Here is a 23,736-nt window from a genome sequence, read left to right on the forward strand (position 1 = left end):
GAGAACTAACTGGCTATGGGAGATGAGACAGAGGCTGGTGACTTGGCTTTCACACTAAGTGTTGGGAATATAGGATGCTCTTTACAGAGATTAGGACCCCAATCAGGGAGAAAATAATGAGTTTAGTTTTCAGAATGTTGTATTAAAAGTGATCCTGGGCTACACATGAGAGCATCATCAGTCAGGAGACCCAATGACTCACAAGCATATTTTCACTGTTACTCTCAGAATTAGCCATCAGAATGGGTGCTAGGAGTGTAAATGTGAAAAGAACCAAGATTCAGTTAGGACACAATAAAATAATCTTGAGATCACTTAGAAATTTTCATCCTCAGTACTTAGCAATGAGAAATTGTATACTCAGATCTCTATACCATTGACTGTCATTTCTCCAACTTAAATTGTTACAAAATACTATTCTTACATGATTAGCCTGAAAGCCTTGATGCTGAGTTCTAGATATTTGAAGCCTAATACCACAAACGTACCTCTCCAGACAACCTATCACCTGGATTTTTAGACAAAGGAAGGAAAGCATGGCCCGTTGGACCACAGCAAGACCTTCTTATTTTTGCAAGCTATTCTATTTTATTTGTTCTTAATGTTCAACCCAGGACCTACGCAGGTTACAGATGTTACTGCTGATGGCTGCAGTGACCAGTATCAAGTGATTTCTTACGAGACCCTGAAGGAGGGGGGCTGATAGCCGTTGGGCCCACTGAGAGCACACTGCCTAATCGCCATTATTCTGTAGGAAAACGCTCAGGAAGTGTTACATGTGCTCTAGCTTAAGATTCCAGGCAGAAGACAGTCCAGTACCTTCCTGAGTAACTGAGGAAGAGCTAAACACGTAGTCCCTGTCTCACTGAAATGAGATCTGCCTCTACCATCTGACTCTATGAAGCAAAGGCAAGGAGGTATTTCTTAATCTGAGAAAACATCTTGCCTTTTATGGCACTGTTAAAACCACACATTTGGGTGTCTGAGGAGGTCTCAGCCACACATGCTCAGGTGGGCTTTTATCAATGCACCCCCCTCCTTGGAGTAGGTTCCTGAGCTTGGTGCCTGGGGAACTGGGGAAGGCCTCCATTTCTACCAAAGAGGGTGTCTCTCCAAGGTGCCTCCCAGCTCTGGGCCTGGGGTTACTGTTGACAGTGCCGGAAGGAGCCATCTGAGCTTCTGAACCACACACTCCCTTGCTTGGGGGCTCTGCCGGGATGACAGCCTTTAAACGCCTCATTAATATTCAAATCTATTCAAGTCATTTCAATTTGAATTCTATGCATATTATCAGATAGAACAAATGCAAATATATACAAATTCATCCATATGAAGAAATAAATAGGGGAAGCTCTGCATAATGGGATTATAATCATTCTCAGGCTTGTCTCTTTCTTTTAATTCCTCAGAGCCCAGAGATCCAGAGCCAGCCTCAATGCCCCCATCTGGAACTGTTTAACAGCAACCAAACCTTTCCAGGACACAGGTTCCTCAAGGGCTGTACATTTGAGAAACCTGTTTAGAGATGTTATCATTGTCTACTGGTTGCTTCTCTCTCTGGGCTTGCTAAGGTAAAGCTGTCAGAGATTTGTAAGGTGGGTGTGGGCATGGAGTTGGACTCGGAGATCCATCTGTAGGCTCAGGGGCTGGCCCTAGCCTGGGCACACAGGCCTCCAGGCCTGACAGCCTCAAGTCTTCTATGGAGTCTTGATGCATCTGGTGTGAAGATACTGGGGAGGTCCCAGAACTTACTGGGGAATGAGTTCCCTAATTTCTTAAATCTTCTCAAACCTGAAGGAGACTTCATAAAGCCTTTGAAGTACATTAACTGAACTTCAGCACCTGGGCAACAGTGAGTGGCATCTAATGTTATCATCGTATCTCTGCTTTGCAGCAAGACACATAAGCTGATCCAGGACCTGCCACTTCTCCTTTACTTCCACGCACTGTTTCTACCCATTCCCCTAGACCAAGGCCTCCAGGCATGACTCTTTTCTAGCCAGATCCTCAGCTAAATGCCAGAAACACAATACTGTATGCAGACAAGGAGGGAAAAATTAAAGTGCAGTCACTAAGCCTCCTACCCTGCAGCAAATCAAACATGGACAAAGGCAGGGCCCATTCATCCCTTCTTTCACACTGTTGTTGCTCATCTCTATTTCATCTCAATTACTCCAAAGACAGGAAGCGGCCAGGGTGTATAGTATTTTAAAGGAGAGTTCTCACACTCTAGACTAATAAAGCCAAAGTAAATTGCCATTAAGAATCATTTAGTGAGGTTTAACAACAGCGTCTAATAGATGCGCCCCCCTAATCTCTCCCCCATGGGATCCAATGATAGTTGCGTCTAGTAGTAACTCCATTGATTATGTAAGCATAATTTGTGCCAAGTCATAGTATAATATTATAATAACCATTTTGTACTAAGCAACTATTATTTGATAATCCCAGTAGATATGCATGGGGGAAGGTCATTTTCTCTAACTTACATGTAGTGAAGCTACTTGTAAGTACAGTATTATAATAATCTTTTTGTACTAAGCACCTATTATTTGATAATCCCAATAGATATACATGGGGAAGGTCATTTTCTCTAACTTACAAGTAGTGAGGCTGAGGCACAGATTTCTTACACGGCGAGGTAGGATAGGAAAGCCTATATTTTCTTCTGAAAGGGAGGGCTCATCTAACTTCTGCCTTTGGTTCTTGCGGTAGACAGAATAGTGGCCACCAAAGATACCCATGTCCTCATCCCTTTACAGGGCAAAAGGGATTTTGCAGATGTGATTAAGTTAAGGTCTTGAGAGAGGGAGATTTTCCTAAATTATCCTCTGTGGTCTGATATAATCACTTGGTTCCTTATGAGAGAGAAGCGGGAGGATCAGAGTCAGTAGTAGGTGAAGTGAGGATGGAAGCCAAGAGGTTGGAGTGAAGGGCAGAAGGGGCTATGAGCTGAGGAGTGTAGGCACTCTGCCTCTAGAAGCCAGAAAAGACCAGGAAATTGATTTTCCCTATAGCCTCCAGAAAGAAACAGCCCTGCAGCACCTGGACTGCAGCCCGTGGGACCCATTCTAGACCTCTGACCTCTAGAAACTAAGATAGTACAGTTGTGTTGTTTTAAGCCACTACATCCATGGTAACATGTTAACAGCAGCAATGGGAGATAAATACACTCCATACACAGCCTTTCTCAACTGAAGTTCCTCCTCTGAACCAGAGAACCCTGAGAATAATATGATTAACTATTTTTACTTCTCCCAAGAATAGTACATATCTAGTATCATTTTAGATGCATAGGAAATAATTTAATTCGTTGCATACAATGGATGCCTTTTATGGCATTAGAGGTTAATTCACCCCATGAGCCCCACTGAGAAATCTTGCACGCCCAGAATGCCACATGGCACCTTTTCTTGAAAATAGACTAAGGATGCCAACCAGATCCATTCTGACCTTGGGCACCAGCTCAGCACATCTGGAGACACTGACCCAGAGGATGGCAAGTACCTCATCTCTGAATAGTGCCCTTCATAGAGTTTCAAAGCCCTCACAAAAAGGAGTTCTCTCCAGAGATTCACAACAACTTCATGAGTCAAGGAGGAGAAAAAGTCTCCTTCCCTCTTCCATACCAGGGCCATGCACCGGGCAAGTGACAGAGCCTCCTGGCCTCTGGTCTAGGGCTTGTGTCATGTGCTTGGAGGATGAGGAGTCTATGCCTTCAAGCAGGTCTTCCTTGAGTGATGGGGGGCGGATGGATACTTCACGGTAGATGCAGTGCAGGGGGGTCACAACCAATGGACCCAGTAAAAGGTTGCCCTGGGAAAAGCTTCCAGGCCATTCCTACTGGCTGCTGCCAGGCGCTAAGTCCTTACGATAATGGAGCTACTATGTTCTCTTTGTTATGCCTCATTTACAAGAGAGGGCCTCAGTCAAGAGCAGTTTCTCCCCCAGCCTCTGCACAGAGACCCTTGTGCCGTAGTTGGAATCAACTAGCACTTTTTACCAGGAACTTTGTCCAAGCTCCCTGCACAAATTGTTCTGCTGCCTCTCAGTGAAGTAGTCACCCCACCAAGCTCCACCTAAGCAGGCAGGAAGCGCCCCCAGGAGCTTCCTCTGCCAAGAACCCTCTAAGCACATGCTCTTTGGGGGCAGGAACCCAGGGAGGAGACCTGGAGGAGGGAGACGGAAGAACCCTGGGCTTGGAGTTGAACTCCTGGGTTTTCCTTTTAGCTTTCCCACCCACTACCTGTGTGACCTTAGAGAGGCCATTTAGAATAACCTGGCCTTATTTTCCTTAGTCTTTAAAGGAAGGAGAAGAGTTGATTCAGGGAGGAAGACCATAATTAACGTGCAAGTGTTCTGGAACTATAAAGTACTATATAAATGCAAGGAAGGATTAAATTATTGTCACCTTTTCCCCAAGGAGGACTTGGTGCTCATAGGTACTCGAGTTGTAAAAGGCAATAATAATGATAAATAGAGCACATTCTCTGATAAAACACTTTCGTGGGTTGGTAAGTGAAATGCTGGGCATGGAAAGGTAGTTGTCCAGAATCCCTGACACATTATGCTCTTTTCCTGTGTGAGAAGTACTGGTTGTATCTGACTCTGCGCCCAAGTCTAACAAAGCCACTGCACAGTAGATGGAGGTGAGCAGGACCCAGCCCTGGCCGCCAAGAAGCTCAAAATATAGAAGGGAAAGCGGACCAGAAACAATCCACATTGACACATTGTAGTAAGAGCTGCAAAAGGCTTCCCGGGGTGCTGTGGAAGAAGGAAGGAAGGGCATTTAAATTAGATTGTGGGCGGGGCGGGGGGGGAGGTCAAGGAAACTTCCACCAGGAGGCAAAAGGAGCTGAGTCCTTAGGGTAGAAGTCATCTGGACTAACGTGGGGGAGAGGAGACGGCCACTCCAGAGGGACAGGAGGCACGAGGGAGCAGAGCACATTCGGACAATGTCAGCGGCTCCGTGTGGTTGGAGTAAAGGGGCATAAGAGAGGGTGGGGAGACTTTCATTCTGAGAATCTTCGTCCTGAAGGTGTTGGGATGCTGTCAAAGGAACATACACCAACAAGAAGACAGCGAACTCTGCAAAGCTGGTGATTTGGTTACTGTCACAGTGGAGCTACTGACATATTTCAGTGATGAACGGAAACTTCAATACCTTGAGTATAAGGTATGCGCCTTCATGACCCACTCCTGGATGGGAGAGGGTTAAAGCTGTTGTTTTTGGACCCTATATAGCCTTGTGATCTCCTGAAACCTAAAATGTGTGTCTTGCACACACGTCAGCTCACTTAGTCTTTCTGTTTCTCTGTCTTTCCTCTCTGGCCTGTACAATCCACCACCTGTGCCTCTCCCCCTTCCTCTGCCATCACTACAGTACTCAGCCATCTGCGGATGCGCACAGGGTGTACACGGCATCCACTGTGGGAAGAGGGGGCCTTTAAATCTGTGGCTCGCTCCCCCCAAGGTCCTCTCAGTTGCTGGGTTCATCAGCTCATGCATTTGGTTTCCCATTGGTGATTTGGGTTGAAAAAAGAGGCCCAAATGCCTAGTGATGAGAACATTTTTTTTTTTTTTAATGAATTGAAAAATAAAATGACAATAAGCAGCTAGAAGATCCCAGTTCACAATGAAGTGAATATCAATACTTGTGTTTGTATTGACCTTGAATTTTTAAAAAAAATACAGAGCAAGAATTCTCGGGGTGCATTATTATATACATTCTGAATCTCTTCACTGTACAAAACAGAAAATCTATCCTTTATGGACAAGAGCATCTCTGGTGTACAACATTGACTTTAAAATCAACTTTCTAAAGTGCAGGTAGAAGAAAATCTATGGCTACTCTTAGAGACATTCTTCCCTGTCAACATAGATTATGACACTGCTTCCCTGGGTTCCACTGGGGGTGGGACAGGGATGAAAGCCATGCTGAAAGGAAGCGCACTTGATTTCTTTGCACTTGTGAGAGGAAGGCAATGATGTCAGTGACGGATGGCCATAGCTGCTGTGTTCCACATTATCCTAAGTTGGGCTTCCTGTACTCAGGACAGATCCTGATTCCTGATGTAACATGAAAACACGAGAGGCAGCTCCCATGAGTCACCTTAAATTCTCTGATTAGAAAGCGACTTTCGACTCCCTTGTAGACTTACTATCAGCAGCGTCCACATGGAGGTAAAAATGGGGGGACACTGTAAGGCAAGCAAGACTCAGCCTTGATGGCACCTGTGCTCAAAGCTGAGCAGGCCTCAGGAGCAGCTGGTGGGCTCAGTATAACTGGCTGCTGGGTCAAGGCCCTTCTGATGTAGAAGATCTGGGCTAGGACCCAAAAATGGGGATTTCTAACAATTTCCAAGTTGACCTGCAGACCACACTTGAAGAACCACGGTGATAGAGAATCTATGAGCTCAGATAACCCAGAAACAATAGAAAGACCCTAATACTTCCTTGATATGTGAGATAATTACCTGTCAGGAACACATAAAGGGAGTCCACACCTAGAGTTAGGGGGATACACTGACCCACAAAGATTCCTTTTCCATTGCAATTGTGAGTGAGCAAATCTAGCAGAGTCTATATCGTATGCATAAAGTCAACAACTAACAAGACTAAGACAATTTAACTAAAAAATACAACAGTCTATGTATTTTCAAACTTTCCTTGGCGTGAATTCAATGGTACGGATCTTAGAATATTGGTTGATAATAAGAGTGAAAGGTAGATTTCCTGTTATTTTTACAAATAAAGAGGTGGGGTAAGTGTTCAGATTTTCTGGTTGGTATGTCTTGATTCTGACCAGTTCCGGTATTCGGTTGTTTTCACCTATAACGTATGGATTTCTCTCTGCAAAAAACCTCAGCTCTAATCTGATGAAGAGAACACCCAAAGCAAAGCTCATGCCCAGAGAAAGGGGCATTGATATGGATTTGGAGCCCTGGCATCAGCTGCTAAGGCTCTGTTGATATGATGGTAGGTCCCACTGGAGTAAAAAGAAGGCATTTGAAGTATTCTATGCAGAGATCTATCTTCCTTGCATTCCTCCTCTGTATTGCTCTGATTTGATCTAAAGGAGCTTTGAAAACTTCAAAGAACTTTCATGTTTTGCTAGTTTATCATAAGTGTCTATCTTAAACCAATATTACAATTTTAAGCATGGCCTGGGTAGATATGTGCCATCTTCTGAAATGATTTCTGACACAAGGTAAGTTGTACCAGCCGAGGCCAAAGTGAAAAGAATCATAGGCTGAACGACACTCAGGCTCTCCTACATTCTAAGAGTCTTTTTATTTCCCCCTAATGACCATTATTAATCATTTCAGAAACATGTAGTCTCCTGATATTTTTACTATTCTAGACTTGACAAAAAGGAGGGTTTTGAAGTCCTGGAATACCTTTTTATGTAGAGTAGCTCCATTCTTCCAGCACACAGCTACCACAAGGCTAAACTCTCCCTATGCAGAATGGGATTTATTTATTTATTTTTTAATCCACTGAGGGGAAGTTAGGTGGTGATGAATTCTTTTTAAGAAATTAGCATTTGGCTTTCAAAATGTTAAGCTACACTGGAAGTGGGTTGTTGAGGCCCAGAGCAGTCACTAGCCATGGAGGAAAGCTTCTCAAATTCTTGTCAGTTTTGGTTTTGGGGAAGAGGTTTTCTTCCTTTTTTATCAGTTCTCTGTCCCAAATCCTACAAGTTATGAAGGAGGGGACCCACCGGCCAGGGCAGGGGTTTCTGTGGCTTGCTGATAGTCACACAGTTGTCCAGGCACCAGTATTTCTGAAATCCTTCCTGAAGAATTTCTGCACACGGGTGTTTGATTGGCAGGTCTGTGACTCTCCAGTCGGATGACTTTCAGGCAAGTTACCGAATCTGTCTAAGCCTCAGTAGTTTTCATCAGCAAATGGGTCTAAGGATCCCTGCTTTATTAGATTGCTAGGGGATGTAATAAGCAAATGCACGCGAAGCTCAGCAGAGGACCTAGCCGTAGGCCTCAGTACCATCTCCCTGTGGCTGGTCCCCATTCAGCAATCACAAGGCTTTGTGGGTGGAGAAACATGCTGAGGCCAGCATATGGAAACTATTACAGGTTTTGATTTTTTTCTCACCACTCTCCTCCCTCCCCAGTTCAGCTTTCTATTAAAGGATCCCAAAACACCAAAGCAGCTCTTGGTGAAAAGGAGAAAGGGAAAAAGTGGCCACATCAAGGGATCAGGGGGCAGCAGGGCCAACATCACACACCTCGTTGGTACAACATCTTTTAATCTGAGGAGGAGCTCAGTCCCTATTGTTTTTAGTAAATTCTCAAACTATGCAGGTTTACGTTTCCTCTTCGACTCATGTAGCATCAACTCTGCAGTTTGAAATAAGGCTTTGCAAAACTTAGGCAAAAAGTTTTCTTTTCTACAAGAGATGCCGAAGAAGTCACCTGGCATTTGCTGGTAGAACTATCAGTAAAATGAAGACGGCAATTCTGCCTTCAGGCCAACTCCACTACCCAGAAAGGCTGGCACTGTGGGGACAAAGGGGGCAGTGGTAGCTCACCCTGATGCAGAGAGAGAGCAGCAAGGGAATCTGATGGTGAATCAGGTGAGGGAAGTTGCTCGGGTCTCAGCACACCTGGTAGAAAATCCCTCCAGCAACCAAAACCGAATGAAAGGCCAAAGGTAACATAAACCGCCAGCTCCACCAACCACTCAGGCTGCAGACAAGGGAGTGGATTGTTCCAATGATGGCCGCACCTTTCCTTCACTCTATTCCCGCTATCTTAGTTCACGCTGACTATGGATCAACTCTGGGATTTCAGACACATCTCATCATAATTATCAAGTGGCAAAAAAGGCGAGCCGCCATCCCCTTGGAGGTAAAGAAAGGCATGATGAAGTCTTAGGGCCAAGAGGGTTTCCCTAGTGTCTCTCCTGCAGCATGAAGGCCATTGTTTCCGGGGCCTGCGGCCAGAATCCTGTTATCTGGCCTGGAAGGATGTTCAAACAGCCATGATCGTGGTGGTTTTTTCTAACGGTGTCGCCGGAAATTAGTAATTCCGTCCAGAGATGAAAACAGAGTAGCACCTCCACAGCCTGCCCAGGAGATCAGGAATAATCAGGAATAATGAAGCCTCGTTTTAGCGTCTGTTTGTTTTGGTTTTTCAGCATTGGCGGGGAATGACAGCAGAAATATTGGCTCCCTGACCCTGGAAGGGTGGAATCACTCCTTGTGGAAGGGGAAACGCCTGGAGGGGGCAGCGGGCACAGGCCTGGAGGCGGCTCTAGGGAGGCAGGGGCTCCGGGCTGGCGGTCCCCCTGCTGGGGAGGACTCACCTTCACATACAGGAGAGAAACATCATCCCTGTGGCAGGGAAACCCGTGCGGTGGGCTGAGCTTCCTCACTCCCTCTCTTTGAAGCTCTCTCAAGCCCCTCTGAGCATTTTCAATTGTACCCCCTTAGCTGCTGCCACCCTTCATCCGGATGCCCCCAAACACTCCACCCTCACACCCTGCAGAATCAGGAGAGAGGATCCGCCTCCTGCGAGAGCTGCCCCATCTGTAACGTTGCCGTCACCACCCAGAGGCGAGGAGGAGAGCCCACCTATCCCTCTCGTCCCTTCCCAGCCCCCTGCGGCCACTAGACTTCCCCCTTCTCAGTCCTAAGGGACCTCCCCGGCTCCGCTCGCTCTGGGCGGGCTCAGGGCTTTGCAAGCGCTGCTGCTGCCACCATCAGGCTGACTGAAGCACTGCAGCCTTCACCTGGCGTCAGGGCCCAAAACAGTGCCCCAGCCCCTGGTGCGGCTTCAAAAGAACAGCTCCTCTCTGCCTCTGCAGTTGCCCCTCACTCAGGTGCAGCTTCCTATGTAAGAAAAAGGCTTCAGAGGGCGTCTCCCTGAAGAAACAGAACTCCTTGTGAATGTGGGGTGGACCCCAGCGTCCTCTAGCAAGACGCAGGAAAGTGCAGGTCCTAGGATTTAGGGAACGCAACCGCTGAGGGATTCAGTGGTGGTTTCGCTTTCTTTGCCACAAGGTCAGTGAGGCAGGGAAGGGTAGGAATCACTCCCGGATGAATGTGCTGAGCTTCCTGTGCAATGAACCCACCGGGCCCCAGTGTTACTCTGAAGCTGTCATTGCTCCCAGCATTGCCAAGGGTGACAGGTGGACCGTCACAGTGCACCAGAGCCGAGTCACCTGTGACATTTGCAGGTGACTGACAGAAATGGGCACTGACATGCGTTAAAGAACAGAAGGACGCGATGGTTTCCTGTGGAAGCTGAGCAGTGGGTGGCTTGGCAGAGGATGTTTCTCTTGGCGTTGTCTCTGGTGACCCAAAGGACATTCAAGGCCTTCCAGAAAGGAACAACTTCCTGCAGGGCACGTCCACACTTCACTTAGGTTCTTCTGCCTCCTGCCAGGGGCCCTCTTAGCATCTCTGCATGTGCTGATGTTATAAGCACTGCTGGCTTCTCATGACCCCTCATTTCATTCCAATATTTCCACACTTATTCACAGCCTTCTATGTGCCCAACAGTGTGCTAGATACCAGGGGTGATAAAAGACTTGGATTTTAATCAACCGATTAAGAGAAGCAAAGTCCCTGCCTTCATCTCCTTTATTATTATTATTATTAATTATTATTATTATTATTATCAGTCAGAACAGCCACAAAAGGAGCTATTCCAGGAGTAAGTCCTTAATTACTCTTCAGCCCCAAAGCCTGGCCTGTTATTTCCTCTGGAAACTTTGTACCCCGAGGTAAAGCTGAATGCCAGAAAGACAAAGAAACTGACTCAGAAAGAGTATGAAATAAAAAAAAAAATCGAGCTACGATGCTACATCCTTGTTCAAAGGTCAGACCTGGGATTCAGTTCCATGATTTTCATAGGAAAACTCCCTAAAATCCTTTTCCAGGCCTAGACGCTGGGGATTGCCACAAATTATAAGACCACGACCTGTCTTATGATACCACAGCTTAGGATACTCTCCTGCATTTTTTAGCGTTGATGTGGAACAGCTGGATCTACCAGTATCTTGAGGAGCATCAAGGCACATGAATAAGTGAACCAGACTGAAAATGACTTTAGTCAAGCAAAGTAACCTCTCTGGGGGTATGACAGCATTATTGCCCACTTCTCGTTATTTCTGCTGATGAAATGAGGTAGTGCTTGCGAAGTCACTCTGCAACTTATGAAGCTTACAAATGCTAGTTATCATCACCATCATCATAAGAACATAATTACTGCCACGACTAACAACACCCTCAACAACCAAAAGAATTTGCCAGGCACCTACAAGAAAATTTGCTGGCGAAGAGCAAATAGAATGCATCACCTACCCCCTAGAAATGTGTCATCCAAAATAAATAGATTGTTGCTAAGAGATAATATTCAGAGAATCTTACAGTTGGAGAGACTTTGGACGTCATCTAGTCTACTCTGTAACCCATTTCTTAGGAATTGACTCCTACATTCCTGATGGCCTGAATTCCACTGTGAGTCAGAACACTCTCAGCAATAAGAGACTGTTCAGTGAGCCAGCCTTAGACATGAGACTTACATATCCGCAGTCATGGAAATAACACTGTCTATTTCTTGCGGAACAATTGGGGTTTTGCTTCACCATTGAGCTTGTCCTGCTAGCCTTCACCAGTTCCTGAAGAGAACAGGCCGAAGTGTGGAACATACAGGTAGATCTGATGACATTCTCTAATCTTAAATGAAAGGGTACTCAGTGCCAGAGCCTTGTAAAACATTTCCAACATCTTCTGAGTAGAATCATTTAACTTGTAACCTTGGTTTCCCTAAAGCCAGTATAACTTAGCTTCCTCTTGAGAACAAGAAAGACATCATCAGCAAAATGTCCCTAGGTTTTTGTGCTCACCTGGTTCAGTGCTGTTTCCCCTTTTGGTTAGCACTCATCTTCAATGTTAGGCTGCCTGCGTCTCTGACTAGCCTTCAAGCAGACCCACAAACTGACAAATCCAATTCCTCAATGCACTCTGTCTGCTCAAGTCCAGTACGCAGCCAGCAGTCCTGCCTCTGCGTGCTTCCATGATCTTTTTTCTTCTCTTCCAAATTCTTTCGCTAACACATCACTCTGGCATTCATCTACCTACCATCCTTCTGTGCCTCCTCTGTGGAATGTAGACTAACCATTAAGGTCAGATCCCCCTATACTTATTCTCTTGCTCACTTCAACCATCAGCTAGAAAGAAAGATGAAAAGGTATCTTTCTGTTCCATTTTACATTTTTTAGCCCCATGTGAAACAAAAGAAATAAGAAGAAGTAAAAATAACATGTTGATCCCTAAACCCCCTTAGAGAGGACCACAAACCAATAGGCTACTAGCAATGTTTCTCAGGTGTTTACTTAATTCTCTCAATCCATCCTCAAAAGATGTATAATGGTACCCATGGCCATTCACAAGTTGACTCTTCCCTTCCCAAGCTTCCTCTCCCACTTCCCTAACACAGTAGCACTCTAGCCACTCATACTGCCATGGCTTCTGAACATGCCACATTCTGTTCTGCCTTCTTGTATTTGCAATCACTGTAAGGTATGTAAGAGACTGGAAATCTCTTTTCATGCTTCATTTAGAGAACTCTTGAGCATCCTATAATATCAAGCACGATGTCATCATCTCCTCTTGCAACCTTTTCTGATACCTTTGCTGATCCACCTGTTTTCAGAACACTCTGACAGCTCTGAGCCCATCATGTTGTAACCTTAATCGAAGTGTCTGCTCCCCAACCAGACTAAGAGCTCTGGGGCAGAAATATCATCTTCATTATCTTTGCATCAAAAGCCCCAGCACAGTGCCTGCTGCATAGGAGGCCCACAGTGAGTGCTGGCTGAGTGGCCAAGGGCTGAGCCTCAGCGTCATAAAATGGTATTTGATCGCGAAGGAAGGAGCAGTATATTTCACCCACTGAGACACCAGACTATGTGGAGCCCCCGGGGAAAAATGTGGAATAGTGACAGTGATGTTTGTTTGTTATTGCTGCAACTCCTGGCCTCAGATTTCAAATTTCAGTCGTCCAGGCATAAGTTACAAAGAATCTGAACTTGCAACAACCGTCCAGTGAATACAGGCCAAGTGAGCAGACCATCTAGATAATTCAGCATGATACGCACACATCCTTTCTGATACTGACATACATAGGCCATCCATTGCAGTTTTAGTTTCAATTATCAAAAAACAATCAGCCTCAGATAAATCTACTTTGCTTTGCCTGTGAAGACAGGCAAAGAGTAGGGTGAGAGCATAGCTCCCATTTGAGAAAAGTGGCTGATTTCTTGTAAGTTCTGGAGATATCACACTGATATAACATTAAGTGGTGTGTGTGTGTGTGTGTGTGTGTGTGTGTGTGTGTTCAGTAAGGGGGTCAGGAGGGCATGGGAAGGCTTCCAGATGCCAGGAAAAACCTGTCCAGGGGATGCAGGCAGGTGTCTATGTTTGGTTGCTTCCTTTGTAGTTATTTCCTAGGAGAAGAAGGATGACTTTCTCTTTCCACCCTTCATGCCCCAACAGAACAGCTCTGCACAGAGCAGATTCACCTGTGCTGGCCACTATTTCCATGGCTTTAACTTGTTACCAAGTATGCCAAGGAATAGCTGACATTTATTTAATGTTCATAGTGGTGTTGACTGTGTACTCACTGAAACATTGTATGCTTACCGAAGACATTTGTTTCCAAGCAGCTTATGCTAAATTGCAGTGATATAAAGGAAACACTTACCCAATATTGACATTTACCAACTTCTAGAAGTATACAGCCAGAATACTCATTTTTACCACTGGGAGAGGAGAAAAAGAATTAAAAAGCATAATGGTCCTAGTTCCTTCAGTGGGTTAGAAGCTTTGAGTGAATGAAAGTTAACGTGCAGTTGGGGGAGGTTCAATGAGGGAGAAGATCCCCCACCCTCTTGTGACCCTTGGCTGTATGACACAGTGCTTTCTGAGAGGACTGAAGCCCTTCCGTGCTTCATAATAAAGCTTTGGCAGATGGCAGGACATAGCACCCCTTTCCCGACCGTGAGAGAAGTATTCTGATGATCTATAAGGTTCTCTATATTCTTACTTGACATGCACTTCTAACTGGGTAAATTCTGACTTTCTCTTGGGAAAAGAAAATGACGCGCAATGACGTATGGAACAGTACTGTGTCTCGATGCAGTCGATTCTCACATCGTTCCTCTAACTGGAAATAAAATCCCACTCTACTTGGAATACAGGATGAAGCGATTACAACCTGGGCACGATATACTGGCTGGCTTTGCTGCTCACTCCCTTAAGAATAGCTGTGATGGGATATGAAATCCAAGGGAACAGTTAGCCCCCAGAGCAGCTGCTCCCACCGACCCTGCTCCGAGAATGCTGGGATGTCTCCTGGCCTTGAGGCAAGACTGGAGCTCCAATCACTCTGCTGCAAGCGCCGCCATTAAAGTCAAGATCACTGTGGTGGCGAGAGTTCCAGTGTGCATTCCAGTATGCTCATGATCTTACTGACCTTCTCCACTGATGAATTAGAACACCCCTCTTTCCACACACAGGACAAGTTCAGTGCCTGTCTGTTTCTTGATGGACTCCAGCAAAAAATGCCTGCACGGTTTTTTTCACCTAAGGTCATCTCAACAACTTACAAGGATAAGGACTGTAGCTACAAACTAATGCCCATGCCCCTCTAGCCCCCTTAGCACCCCCCACATATGTCAAGACCATAAAACCAGTGCTTTTGGCCCTCCTCCTCACTCCTCCATTATGGGCAATTTTCTTTTCCTTATCTATGTTTCCAAAACAGTTTATCTTTTTATCTCCTTGGAAGAAAAGTACTCTGCAAATCAAAGGTATCATTAGTATTGTTATTATTTTGCTATTGAAATCTCTTCAATTTGCTCTGGATTATTCATGTGCTTTTTTGGGTCTGCAATATAATGCTGCCTAAGTCACCCCCACTGGGCTGAACAAAAAAGAGAAATTGCATCTTCAGGCCTAATCTCCTGCTCCACCCCATCTCCTGCTGGCCCTGGCTTCCACCAACACAGGCGCACACCAGGCAGGGCTGCTCCTTGGTACCATGCCTAGCTTGTGGCTGCCTGTTCCAAGCCAAATCCTTCTCTGTACACCCAAGAGGGGGACCCCATGGTATCCTCTTAGAGCAATGTGAAGGCCTTGACCCCACCCCACCCATCCTTCCCCTAGGGAGTTTCTTTTCTATCCTCAATAGGTCTGGCTGGCAACTGAGGACTCCCTACTGAGACACAGACACGCAGCCACCCCCATTTCCAACAGACATGCCCCAGTTCCCCCACCCGAAGATCTGTTAAAAAAGTGGTCCCACACCCTTGGCAGCTGTGCATTGACCTTCCGGCACAAAAGAACTGATTCTTCTTCCTCTAGACAAGACGTCATCCCATTTGGGGTTCTGGTAGGAGGGAGAAACACACATTACTTCCCTCATCTTTTGTTTTATGACATTTCTGAGTGAGTGTGTTTCCAAAGTTGCTGTTCACTCCCCACTTTGTTTCCTGATTCCTTCTCTGCCTGTACCCTCTATGATCCCTCCATTCCTTAGGCCACCTCTGATGTGTTCAGGCTCTCTTCTGATGCCTCCCCGACCTTGGCCCTCCCAAGGGAACTCCTTGCTAGTTCAAGCCTCTTGCAGTGGCTCCTCCCTTTCCATGCTTCTTGTCATCTCCATGGCTCCCTTTACCCTGGCTTGCTCCCTCCACTCACTCTGTTTTACCTTTCTGTCTACTAGACACCTTTCTATTCCCTAGGAGATTCAGATCACCATGACCCTCTGCCCTCTGACAGCCACTGACAGCCCCTTTTGGTGTTCCCAGCCAGGCAGGAGAGCAAGTGGGCTGCTTAGATTCTTCCCAGTAGGGAGATGGTACCTCAAATGCATTCTTAGCCCAGGGATGCCATTAACAGGTAAATGCAAGTTTTCACTTTTTCCCCAATATAGTACAGTGTGCATGTAAAGCCAAGAGATCTGGGTTCAGCAGAATTAGAACCTTCAGAACCGCAAAATCACAGGGCAGGCAGGACACTCTAGGAATGCCAGAGCAAAATGCCAGAGAGTGGGGAAAAGAACATCTTTCTTACGAGTGTCTGGAGTAGGTGCCAAGTTCTTGCTACTGCGTCTCCCCTGTCTCAGAAGTGGAGATCAGAGCTCTCCCTGGAGGCAGGGAGTCATCAGTCTTCTAGGACCTTATTCCCTTCAAACTACCTAAGATGTGCATGTGAAGGCTGGATGGGATGGGGCTTGAAGCTTAAGGAGGGCATGGAAGGAAATAGTTGTGGCTGAACTGAAATGATAAAGAGGAAAAAATATAGCAAGTTCTAAGTTTATGGATGACAAGATAATCGATTATTTTTTCACCCAGGGGCAGAACATGACTATTCTCAGCAGGAGGGAAATTGTGCTGTGACATTATCCCTCTTTGAACAAAGCACAACCGTCCTGACAGCTGAGGGAAGATGTATCTCCAGAAAGGGAGAAGCCCACAAACAGTACACACTGGCAGCTCTCCATTCCCTTGTTGGGAGCCAGGCCCAGGGACGCTGGCAGGAGTGGAATCGGGAGGAATGTTATTTAGCCTTACTACTGCCACCTTAAGAAAGATAAAGAAATACTTGATCTCAATCTACATGAAAAGCCCAAACTTTCAAAGAATAGGGACCCACCATATTACTGATATTAATTATACGTTGATTTCTGTTCTCTGTCTCTCTAAAGGGTTATGAAAAAAAGTAAAGGTAAATAAATATTTGACAAATTAGGAAGAAAAGGATGACTGGAACGGACTTTAAGAGTTTATTTGTATCTTGAGAGCACTGCTTGGAGCACTCTCTCTGCACGGGGACCAAGATACTGGGAGCATGGAGCTTAGGAATTGTGTTCCCAGAAACTCCTCAGTGCCATGCAGATTCCCACTGTGAGAGGTGTTGGACAGCAGATGGCCATGTCATCAGAGTGCCAGATAAGGCACTAAAAACAACCCTGGACATTTGTTGTCTCTGAGGGAAAGGCCATCCCTTGAGTCTCTTTGCATTTCCTGGGAGAGGCATCCCAGCATGCAGGAGGCAGGTGTCAAGCAGGTGGCTCTGTGAGACTGCCAGGTAGGGGTGTAACCTCAGACCTTAGTCCGGGGCATGAGAGTGGAAGCCATTTAGAGCCATGTGGGCTGGACCTCCTGTGACCTGTTAGACATGGATGCATTCTATCCAATAAGTTGATGAAGGCATGACACTGGGTAGGGGTGGGGCACAGTACATGAGCTAAGCATATATGTGAAGATGGTCAAATAGAATCCTCTGGGGAATTCATAATGCTCAAAACAACACCCACACAAACAAATGTCCACAGATCAAGGCAAAAGATAACCACATCATATTGCAGTGAAGTCCATAAAACACCTTCTCACTTGATGACTTGACCCCTTAATTCCTGTAGTCAGAGGCTGTCTATTCAAGAAACACACCATGTACAGGGATGCAGGGTATCTGACCAGCCATGTCCACTTGAGTCTCCTAATCTTTGTTTAGACCTGTTTTCCAGCCTCTGGACCAGGTATCTACCATTTGGTGGGGTGGACCATGACGGCCAAGCTCAGAATACTCCAGGAGCACAAGGCTTTAAGAACTACATGATGTTTTGGTTTCTTCCTAGCACTCTCAGGACTCGGGGTAGATAAAATAGAGCATTTAACCTCCATAGGTAAATATTTAAAGATTCACATGAAGCAGTCAAGAAACATCTCCAGACCAAGAAAGAAATAAGCACAACAGAAGATGTACACTGTAATGATTCAGACAGCCACAGGGATACTTAGACACCTATAGCCTTCTTATGCCAATCTAGGTAAGTATCACGGATCAAGCTTCTAAACACAAAAAAGACTGATTAAAGTATGCAGTGGTCCCATGCAAATGTGAGTTTGTGTGTTTATGGGGGGTTCGTTGGAAGATTCCCTCCTTCTCTCAGGGGTTCTATATCGAAACTTCCTGAGTGAACTGGTAAGAAGCAAAGAAGAATGGGAGTGAGTGTGTGTGTGCGTGTGTGCTCATAAGCACACACGCACACACACATGCAAGAAAGAGGGTAATCTTACAAAATGGTGATATAACTGAACCTGTCTTTATACCAGTGTTCTGAGATAGTTCTTATTCGTTCAGCCTGAAACTCTGGGGAAGGCAATTTATCTTCCTGCTGCTGTAGGGAGCCTTGGTGAGAAGCACACAACCATATGAATTTATGAGTGTGTGTGTGTATGTGTACATACATTATTATCATTATACACAGGCATTAGTATGCACATACAAATACGAAGAAGGGGCCCCTTCGGTTTCATCAGGAGGGCCAGAAGCAAAGTTTGAATTGCACAGATAAGGAGAAAATCTGCAGTGACCACAAGTACTGGTGGGAGAACAGAAGAAGGAAGCCAGGTTTTTGCTTACATTTGACTTCTCCCCGACAGGGGAGAAACAGAAGACATACTGTTTGCTTGCAAAGCCAGCCACCCTTGGAGGTGCTTTGCTTTCTCGAAAACTTTTACCCTTCATTTAATCAACAGATGGACGTGCTCTGTTGTGGATTTTTTTCTGAGAGTCTTGCACCTCTAAGAGCTGTGTTGGCTGGCATAAATGCAGCCTCAGATGGCAGAGGTGCATTGGCATTCCAAAAGAGTGGGAAGGAACCCATGTACTTGCCCCTTCAAACTCAATTCCACAGGTGACTTTTGATGCCTTTCTCTAAATAGGCACTCGCATTCCCTCTCCGGAATTTCCCTCTCCTTCCTGCACCACTACCAGCCCCAGGGCTCCCAGTGGCAAGGAGCCTAGAGGTGGCGAAGTTCTTTCTGGAGAGTCCACCTGCTTCTCTGCCCCTGCTAGGCTGCAGAATGGAAACAATCAGCACCATGGGCGAAATTTCATTTTATACCCTGAATTCAGTGCTGTGTAGGATTCAGAATTCAACCTAATTTACAGAACTCATTGACGTTCAATGAAACTCTTTACAAGCTTTTCCCAACCACTGCAAATTACCCCCCACAATGCATTCTGTAATTGCAACTCCCTTTTCAACAGTGCAAACCACACACATTCGCTTTCGAATACACTTGTGCAAGTCAGACCCTATTCAAGCTGAAATAGTCACCTAAACCAAGCTCCCCCTCCCTGCCATCTCCTTCCCTGGCCTGGGTCTGAAGGAGAGGAGATGCCCAGAAGTTCAGAGTGGCATAACCACAGAGATACTACCTAATTAACATACCAGAAGCATAAAGAACTCATTTGCATTGGAGAGTTTGAGCTGGATATTGACAAGTGAAAGGAGAAAGTCATTCCCCTCCCCTCCCATACCCCTTCTTTCCAAAGGAAAATAAACAGTAGCATTTTGTTGCATTTGCAAAGGCAAAGAGGCAATGCCAGGGCATCTCAGCCCGGCACCGAGAGACGCATCCATCAGTCCGAGTTCCCGAAGCCTGCCCACATTCCTGCCCACAGCCTCCTGCGCCCTGACAACCCAGCCGACTTTCTTCCAACTCCAGCAGCGCAGGGGTCCTACCTTGACTGAAAAGGAAGAAGCAGATGAAGAGCAGGTCGAGCTGGAAAGGTTTCATTCCTAGCGCAGTGAAGGAAAGCCGGCGGGGTAACTTGGGTGTGCAGTTAGTTTCTCTTCCTTGGCGGCTCTCGGTGCTCAGCCTCCGCGGGTCCTCTCGGGTTCGCGCCTACCATCTGTCCGTCCGTGGGTCCCTCCGGGTGGCTTCGGTCTCTGTGCCTCTGGGTATCTACAGCCAGCAGACACAAACTGCCTGTTTTCAGCCGCCTCGGGAAGCCGGGATTGTCAGCAATGTCCCCACTCGGAGCAGATCCATTCTCTGGCTCTTGGCATCCCAGGCACACGGCTTCCTCAGGCGGGCTCCTCCCACAGTGAGCGAGCGAGCTAGTGACGAGTGACAGAAGGACTCCTTTCACTGAAGCTGAGGCGAGGGGAGAGGGAGGGGAGACAGGTCATAATTAAAGAGGAAACAGTCGGAAAAAGAGATCTATGCAAAACGGACAGTGGGGGAAAAGGCTGTGTTCTTTCTTTTCCCTAAATAGGGAAAAATTCAGCTTTTGTCATCATTATTGACCAAAAGGCATCTTGAGCTCGGAGCGGAGCTGTGACTTTTTGTCCACACGGCGTCCTGTTTAACAGTGAAGTTAAGGATGGGTATATGCCTGCATGTGCACAAAAACATGCATGCCCTGCCTTTGCACAGGAACTGGAAACTGGGCTGAAAGGGAACTAGGAAGGGGGGTGTGCATCTTTCCCTAGGAAGGACTTGGCCAATGTGTGCAGCGGGAGGCTCAGAGTTGGAGGAGAGAGAAGCATGCTTTGCATTTCTGAGAGTTTCCTGTGGGTGGGTGGGTGGAGGCGGGGAGGTAGGTAATAAAACCTGAACATTTGGATCTTAGTTTGCTTTGCACTGCTCCTGGAAGACAAAATGCAGGAACTAAAGGAAAGGCAAGTAGGCTTGTGACACACACCCATTTATTATGATTATCCTGGTTTGTGCATTTGCTAACGAGGACAGGAGAGCCGCCTGTCTTTGCATTCAGAGCCTCTCTAATGAGCGCTCCATCACTCTGAACCTGTGTTTTCTCCAAGAGGTGCTGTGAGTCCAATTGCGAAGGAGAGGCCAAGGTCATAGGCAACCGCTTCCTAAGGATCTTCAAGTCTTTTACCTGTCATGAAATTCACACTCCACTCTCAAATCAAACTCGATTTCCTCCAGGATACCAACATGAATTTATCTGGGTCTATTTACTTAATAGACATTTAGGTGTGCTTGGTATAAACAGGCCATGGAGGGAAGTAAAATAATAGGCACAGACCATGCCTTCAGAAGCTCATAATCTAGTGTGCAAGCAGAGTATACACAGAAGATACAAACTCTAAGGACGTAACAAAGCAACACAGAAAAATATTCAATGTTATGCAGTGTGAGAAAGAGAGGTAAAGAGAGAGGACAGGAAATGAAAGAGGCTCCCCTGACATGTGCCATTTACCGTTCAATTCTAAAATCAATCATCGCTTTCTTCAGTCCCTGGACCTTGGGGAGGTCTTCTGGAAGCTCTTAGCCTTTCCTCCTTCAGTAGCACACCTTTTGAGGACTCTGCTGACTACCAGGCACATTCCAACTCCAAGTTTCCATGTGAATGTTAACTTTAAGAAATTATCCCTTGGTATTTGTGAACAAGAAAGAAAGAAGCAGAGGCAAATAGAAGTGTGCTAGTAGGAGCTGATACCTGGTAGTTGACACCAAAGATCTACAAATTGGTAGGTGTCTACTTTGTTGACTTTTCTATTCTTAACTTAATAGTTTATTTAACTGCATCGCTTAGAGGTTGTTAAACATATCAAAGGGAAATTTGTAAGCAAACTTTGGGGGGAGAAAAAGAAATGCTGAGCAACAGAAGCTAAGAGGACACAAAAGAGGCAACCCATTAGCTAAATTAACAAACAAGTTACTGAAGCAGTGTCAGCTCAGCCTGAGTCCATTAGCCTGGTATAAGAGATCATGCAATAAATGGAAGAGGCAAATCAGAAACACACACAGGAGATGAAGAATAATTTTCAATAACATATGCCAAATAACACATTAAGACTGAAAATAACTATGTATAGCGCCGTCACCTTAGTACTAGGTTTCCATTAAGCCTGTGGGGTTGTTGGGGAGAAATTTCAGGTGTCTGCGTGCCATTCTTGCAGTGAATGAGATACATATTAGAATGCAGATTCTTCATCAAATTTAGCAACATTTGATGTTTTAACTAAAGATTTATCCTTTAAGCTGTTGTTTAATTTTGAGTGCTAATTCCTCAATGGCCCAGGGACCAGATTTGCTTAATTCGGCCTCAGAGGGAACTGTTACAAAACCAGGGTCACAAGGCTAGTGAAGTGTGCAATACGCAATAATCAGGCACACGTACAGGCGTGCGCACTCCACACTCGCACTCACTCTTGGAAAGAAGAGGGGGGCCTGGGAGACCCGGGTTGGAAGGATCTTGTTTCGCTCTCCCTTTGGTCCCCAACACTGGCCTCATGGCCCCCTTACTGGCTCCAGGTACCCCCCCTCACCCCCACCGCCCAGCCAGCTGGGCCTGTTGCCCTCTCCACTCCCCTCTGCTCCCTCCCTGTAACCTCCGGTCTCCGGCAGAAAGAAAAAAAAAAAAAAGCTTGGATTAAGTGATGAGCTGCCCGCCTCTAAAAGGACCAGGAGGCATCTCAAGCCTGAGTGCCGGAAAACCCACGGCAATCTTAGGCAGCCACCACGTGGGGCAGAGAACGCGAGCAGTACCTGCAGGACCCACAGCCGGTCGGGCTCTGGCGCCAGCCCCGACGGCGGCCCCGCCATCTCCGCCCGGCTGCCCGCGGCCTCACCTCCTCCGGGGGCTCGGTTAGCCTCCTGGCGCTGCAAGGCTGCCTGCGCGCGGTTCGCTCCCGAGGAGGGAGGAGGAGGGAGGCGGCGAGGAGCCGACGGCTCCACCTGATGGAGAAGCGGGGAGAGTCCCTAGACCTCGGAGTGCGCTGCAAGAGGGGAAAGGAGAGAGACCGCCGCCCCTGCTGGAAGCCTTCGCGTCTGTGGGGCGGCGCGCGGGGGACGGGGTCTCCGGGGACAGTCGGTGGAGGCGGCAGACCTAAAGAGACAGCCGAAAGCCAGCAACTTGGAAAACCGCCTAATTCTGGTTTTCTGCACATCCAGGCTGACTCCAGGTCTCTTGAGCCCACCGTGCAAGCCGGTGGGATGCCAGCAGGTGGCATCCTCTCCAGCGTTTCTTCACCAGGCGTGGAGCCCCGAGGCCGAATCCATCAGTTCCCAGCCCCCTCCCCAAGCCTCCAGTGCCAAGTGCTGTGTCCTGTGAGCCCCTGGCCCCGCCCCCCACCTCCGCCAGCCGGGCGAGCGGGAGCAGGGTGGCCCAGATGGAGGCGGGGGCCTACAGAGGAGGCCGGCCCGCCCCAGGTTCTGCTGCTGGCTGGCCAAGAAGTGAAAAGTGAAAGGAGGGCAAGGCTCCCCGGGACAGCTTCCAAGCCCTGCTCTCCTGCTCTTCCAAGCCTTGCTGCCTGGAGGCAGTAAGTTGCTCCCAGGGTTTTCTGAGATCTGGGACGAAGAGAGTGATGTGCAAGGTTCTGGGTCCCGGTGCAAGAGTGAGGGGTAGGGCTGTCGAGTGCTCTGAGCAGACTGGCATTCGGGCACACTGCAGACCTCAGCTCACCGTCACTTTCTCCTGACTGTCCTCGTAGCTGTCAGCCCATTGTCTAACACGTGTTATTCCCTCAGTTTGTCCAAAGGCCTGTTTTGGCTACTTAAAGACATGGGGAACGACTATGAGAATTCCTGTTCCTGGAAAGTTAACCTCTAATTGGAAAGAGGTATATACAGGTGTGTATGTGGGAAAAGATTATAAAACATCTCAATGGCATTTTAATAAGAGAAATTGCCCTGGATGGCATCTGCCTGGGCCCTTCCTTTCCATTAGAGACTCATCCTTCTAGGTTAGCTTGCTTGGGGCCCTGCAGGAAAGCTGCAGGCTGAGGCAACAGTCCAAGGCCCCCATCTGGGTCCAGTGTCCCCACTGTCCTATCCTTCTCCATCTCCCCCACAGCCATGCTGGCCAGCCTCCCTGTCACAGTTATTCTGTGTTCATGAGACACCATTATCACCAAGGAGAGGGAGCGGCTCTTTTGA

The 23,736-nt window shown here is 46.9% G+C and overlaps 1 protein-coding gene and 1 pseudogene across 3 annotated transcripts in view; one reads left to right on the top strand and one right to left on the bottom strand.

Moving 5' to 3' along the window:
- Window positions 1-22,610, bottom strand: part of KIRREL3 (kirre like nephrin family adhesion molecule 3) — a 574,875-nt gene extending 552,265 nt beyond the window's left edge. For 2 of the 3 annotated variants that reach the window (XM_038004846.2, XM_038004845.2), the window contains exons 1-2: window positions 22,348-22,610; window positions 19,569-19,983 (exon numbers count right to left, since the gene is read on the bottom strand). In XM_038004846.2, the coding sequence (XP_037860774.1) occupies window positions 19,569-19,623 (55 nt within the window). In that variant the 5' untranslated portion in view covers window positions 19,624-19,983; window positions 22,348-22,610. Of the gene's footprint in view, window positions 1-19,568; window positions 20,520-22,347 lie in introns of those variants that run through there. The other variant, XM_073022184.1, reaches the window with a different exon arrangement.
- LOC103248792 (putative uncharacterized protein KIRREL3-AS3) lies at window positions 22,540-23,279 on the top strand (annotated as a pseudogene).
- The last annotated feature ends 457 nt before the right edge of the window (window positions 23,280-23,736 follow it).

The sequence above is a fragment of the Chlorocebus sabaeus genome, chromosome 1 (assembly GCF_047675955.1).
Source record: "Chlorocebus sabaeus isolate Y175 chromosome 1, mChlSab1.0.hap1, whole genome shotgun sequence".
NCBI classification, from domain to species: domain Eukaryota; kingdom Metazoa; phylum Chordata; class Mammalia; order Primates; family Cercopithecidae; genus Chlorocebus; species Chlorocebus sabaeus.